Source organism: Syzygium oleosum, unplaced genomic scaffold (assembly GCF_021117445.2).
Source record: "Syzygium oleosum isolate NSW1041296 unplaced genomic scaffold, Sole_v2.1 Sole_v2.27, whole genome shotgun sequence".
Lineage (NCBI taxonomy): Eukaryota > Viridiplantae > Streptophyta > Magnoliopsida > Myrtales > Myrtaceae > Syzygium > Syzygium oleosum.
Genome location: NW_026607511.1, coordinates 2,478,565 through 2,483,316, shown reverse-complemented (window position 1 = coordinate 2,483,316; position 4,752 = coordinate 2,478,565). Strand labels below are relative to the sequence as shown.

General features: G+C 41.5%; 1 protein-coding gene across 1 annotated transcript; it reads left to right on the top strand.

Annotated features, from left to right (window-relative positions):
* The first annotated feature begins 567 nt into the window (after positions 1 to 567).
* Positions 568 to 1,520, top strand: LOC115691312 (beta-ureidopropionase-like). The gene is made up of 2 exons (XM_030617908.2): positions 568 to 799; positions 1,101 to 1,520. The coding sequence occupies exons 1-2, from the start codon at positions 599 to 601 to the stop codon at positions 1,464 to 1,466; spliced, it is 567 nt and encodes a 188-aa protein (XP_030473768.1). The 5' UTR covers positions 568 to 598; the 3' UTR covers positions 1,467 to 1,520.
* The last annotated feature ends 3,232 nt before the right edge of the window (positions 1,521 to 4,752 follow it).

Genomic DNA, 4,752 nt, shown 5'->3' with positions numbered 1-4,752 from the left:
TAAGAGAACCACGAGTTGTCAGAGTTGGGCTTATTCAGAACTCTATAGTTATTTCTACAACTTCTCCCTTTCTGGAACAGAAGATGGCTATCCATGAGAATGTAAAACCAATGATAGATGCTGCAGGTGCTTCAGGAGTGAACATATTATGCTTGCAGGTTAGTCACGCCATAAAGCTTGAGCTATACATGTTTGGGTATCTTCTTTTGGACTTGAAAGACTGAAATTCAACTGCTGAACTAAATAATCTTAATCTAGGAAGCATGGATGATGCCATGTGCCTTTTGTACAAGAGAGAAAAGGTGGTGTGATTCGCAGAGCCTGTTGATGGGGAATCAACAAGGTTTCTTCAGGATCTAGCAAAAAAATATAACATGGTCATTGTTAATCCTATCCTTGAAAGGGATATAAACCATGGGGAGACTATCTGAAATACTGCTGTTTTTATAGGCAATTGTGGCAATATTATAGGCAAGCATCGAAAGTTAAGTGTAAAGATTGCGGGGCCCAATGTTTGATTTATCCCTTTGGACTTGTCATATTGAAAAGCTTGATGATTGCATTTGGCAGAACCACATCCCCAGGTTTGGAGACTTAAATGAAAGTACCTACTATATGGAAGGAAATACCGGGCGGGCATCCTGTGTTTGAGACTGCTTATGGAAAAATCGCTGTCAATATTTGTTATGGGAGGCACCATCCGTTGAATTGGTTAGCATTTGGCTTGAATGGTGCTGAGATTGTGTTCAACCCTTCTGCAACCGTTGGTGAACTGAGCGAGCCAATGTGTCCAATTGAGGTATTTACAAACCCCCTATCCTATGCTTGATTTATGGAACTTGTTGCTATGAATTTATGTTGGTCATTATGCTTCTCTTGATAGATTTCTGGAACCTTCTTGTGTTGTGCATACTGGCACAAATGTTAGCATGACCTTTTTTTTACCATAAAGGGAAACAACTAAAACATAGTAAGAACAAACTACTTAAGGTTTTTTTTGCAAATAGTTGGAGCTTAACAAACAACTGCAAATTCAAATGAACTTATCGGATTATTGCCTCAGTTAACTCAACTGTGTTCATTGTAAAATCAATTCACAGGCCCGAAATGCTGCCATTGCCAACAGTTATTTTGTTGGATCAATTAATCGGGTAGGAAGAGAAAAATTTCCCAATCCGTTCACATCAAGTGACGGAAAGCCACAGCGCAAAGATTTCGGGCACTTCTATGGATCCAGTCACATTTCAGCTCCAGATGCTTCGTGCACGCCATCACTATCCCGTCAAAGAGATGGATCACTGGTTGCCAACATGGATCTCAACCTTTGCAGGCAGCTGAGAGACAAGTGGGGGTTCAGAATGACTGCTTGGTACGAGCTCTATGCCGATATGCTCGCTCAGTATCTGAAGCCGGACTTTGAACCCCAGGTCATATCTGATCCCTTGCTGCCTAAGAAGTCCTCTTAAGTTGTTGATTCGCTGTAATGCATATTTAGGGATGACTTTATCCAAATAATGTCTATTTTCCAGATTTCAGCACATATGATGTCTGTATGTGTAGTTCACCGGTCAACGGAATTAGAAATGGATGATTCGATCATCCCCTCTTTCAGATCACTCTTGCATTGAAATGAAATAGATGCTAACTTGATCGTTCAAATTAACTTGTTTTCAACATGTCTATTCAACTGCGCATGAACTATTGTAACTAAATTAGTTTGGGATATTTCTATCGGAAATCCTGAGCTTCTCGCCATAGAACACAACCATATCACCAATATCTCAAACTAATGCAAATGACCCAAAACCATCTTCATTAGACTTCTGTCCATAATGGCCGAAAAAAACCCGACGTGGCGTTGGCACGCGTGCTTTCATGTTGGATTCTGAACTGCCATTATAGACGAAACTGTAATAGATGGTATTTTTGGATCTGTGCTATGAATTTGGAATATTGGTGAGACCAACAAAGATAAATACTTTAGGGTATTGCTGTTTAATGGGGAAAAGTTGAGGATTTTTTTTTTGTGGCATTTTCCTTTTTTTAAAAGGTGATATGAAACATTTGCGGCTGACCAGCTTATAAAGTATAGATGAAAGATTCATCGACGGTTCACTATTTATTTTTTTTCCTTTTGGTCAGATAGTCGTTTACTAATTTGACAAATCGAAGAGAGGAATGCGTTTAGAGAGAATGAGAGTTCACAAAGCTAGACGCACATGTTCGAAAAACGCTGCTCCACATTTGCTTTGCCACCCAAACTTAAGACATCAACGAACATTTACATTCTAATAACAAGACATGGTTTTGTTTTCTTTTTCACGCTGATGGCCTTAATCAAATTCCCATAATGTTTACAACCACAAAAACCATGATGTAGTCATGATATGAGTATATGCAATAAATTAAGAAAAAAAAATCTTAGAACTTAATCGAGAAATCCAAACCCGACAAATAAAAAATGGCAACTAAAAGGGACCTACATGTTCTACAAAAATCATATTCCTCACCTATACATCATATATAACTCGAATTATGTGCAGTGCCAGACATCTTAAAAAATCTTACTGATCCTCCAGTGGAGTGACGGGATGTCTTTTATTGCGCGCTGATTATTCAATGCATGGGTCGCACTTGTTTCAATGTCCAATAAAAGACCGCCACATTGACTAGTGAGAGTGTTTTAGTAAGGTTTCTTGGTGCTGATAACACTGTTTCTCGAACTATTAGAGCAACCACACGTTGGCATACCAAGATGAGCATGGACACAAAGGCTTGACCAATCCCACGGGGTCCACCCAGTTTTTTCCGTTGCACTTGGACTCGGGTTGGACTTTTCCGGCGATGGTGGGGAAACCGGACCTGCCTCGGTCCTCAACTTGACCATCACATGATCAGATGGGCCACAAAGAGACCCCGATGGGTGGGAGATCGGACCCGCCTTGGTCCTGAGCCCGACCACCACCGGATCGAACGGGCAGCAGTGACAGGCCGATGGTCCCTCTCCCCTTCCCTCTCCTCTGCATGCTCTTTGCAAACAATGTAGCTGCTCTTCGCGCTAATGGCCTTCCCGACCATGCTGAATCCATCGTGAGGCGTAGTCAGATCTCCTTGCGGTTGCCTCAGCAGTACGGCACCATTTGCCATTGCGCTCTCCGTTGACGTGGCGATTTCCATCTTTGCCTTCCGCCAGCCCAGCACCGTCTGCTTCCTCGCTGTGGTTCCCTTCTTGGCGCCCTCGAAACCCATCTTTGCCAGCGATTTTTCGACTTGACGACTGAGTATTGATGGGATAGAGTTTGAGCGATGAGAGCACTGCACTGTCCACTCACTGCATGGACATATATATGATTGCGGTTCAGAGCGATCTTGAGCCTAAATGGGAAATACTTGATGTCGAGTCTTGATTCTTCTTTTGGAAAGAAAAACTGAATATTGAAGAAGGAAATCTTTCTTATTCTGCACTTATTGTGGAACTTGACTTACTTTCTTATTTCTCTTGCTTGCTTTTCTATGATTAAAAATTCACTTACTAACCTTTCAAGATTGCGTTTTGCACGAGGGTGCTTTCAAACTAATCACTCCCTTGTGGGGTGACCATGATAGCTTTTCTTTTTTTGTTGTTTATGCTGATTGCTAAATGACATTACCCACTTTCACATTTTGTTCCCAATCAAATAAATCATGCTCAATCAAGTAATGCAATTCACCCACACAAAAATAATAAACAAAATAGAATAATATCTAAACTTTTTTGGATCTTCACGACCAACAACAATTCAGAAGAGAAGTATTCATCTTCCGAATACGGGACCAAAGTCCGAATTAAGCAAAAAGCTAGGCTGTGAATACTGAATTGTAGCCCAGACACTTAGCGATATCTTCTACTAATGCATTATGGATAATTCGTCTTTGAATGTGTGCATTGCTATATCAATCATGCACAAAATTAGTGAGATTTCATGAAGCGGCGATCCTAGAGATAACTTGGCGATTTACATAAATGATATGATTATGCATTCGAAGAATATGAGCGATTCAATGAAGTAAACAAGATCTCCAACAAAAGATTGGGTTTGTTAGCAATACAGTAATATCCTTTAGAAAATCTTAAGAATCTCTAATATAATATTACTAACAGGGTTTAACAAATCTGTCTCCCCATAAACTCATAAACACGGTTATCTTGAGAATCACTCATTGAATCTTCATTGGAGCACGACACGAATATGAAATAGAAGAAGTATCGGTTTCGATAAACTCAAATTGAAATGGAATGAACCCAAAAACGTTGAAAGGATCAAGTTTTGAGTTTTCTGGACAAGAACTATATATGTGCATGGATGCAACGCAGCCCCACCAATACCACAGGGTTTAACCAATTCTTTCCGCTGCGCCTGGATCCGGACCGGACTTTCTTACTGATGGACGGGCGATCGGACCCTCCTTGGTCCTGAATCCGACTACCACCTTGTCGTTTGGGCAAAAGTGAAACCCTAATCCATCACCCCTTGCCTTCTCTCTCTTGCACTCTTTGCAATGCACGTGACCAGCCTTCGTAACATGCTGCCATCGCAAGCCCGATGGCGTCGCCTTCTCCGGCGGTGTCTCTACGGCGTCGACGTCCTCATCCTCGATAGCTTGCTCGAGATCGTCGTGAATCCTTTGCATCTTCTGATTCCTTTCCGACTGCTTCCGCACAATGGCGCGATGCATCTTCTTACTGCGAGTCAAAACCCTCTTAGATGGTGA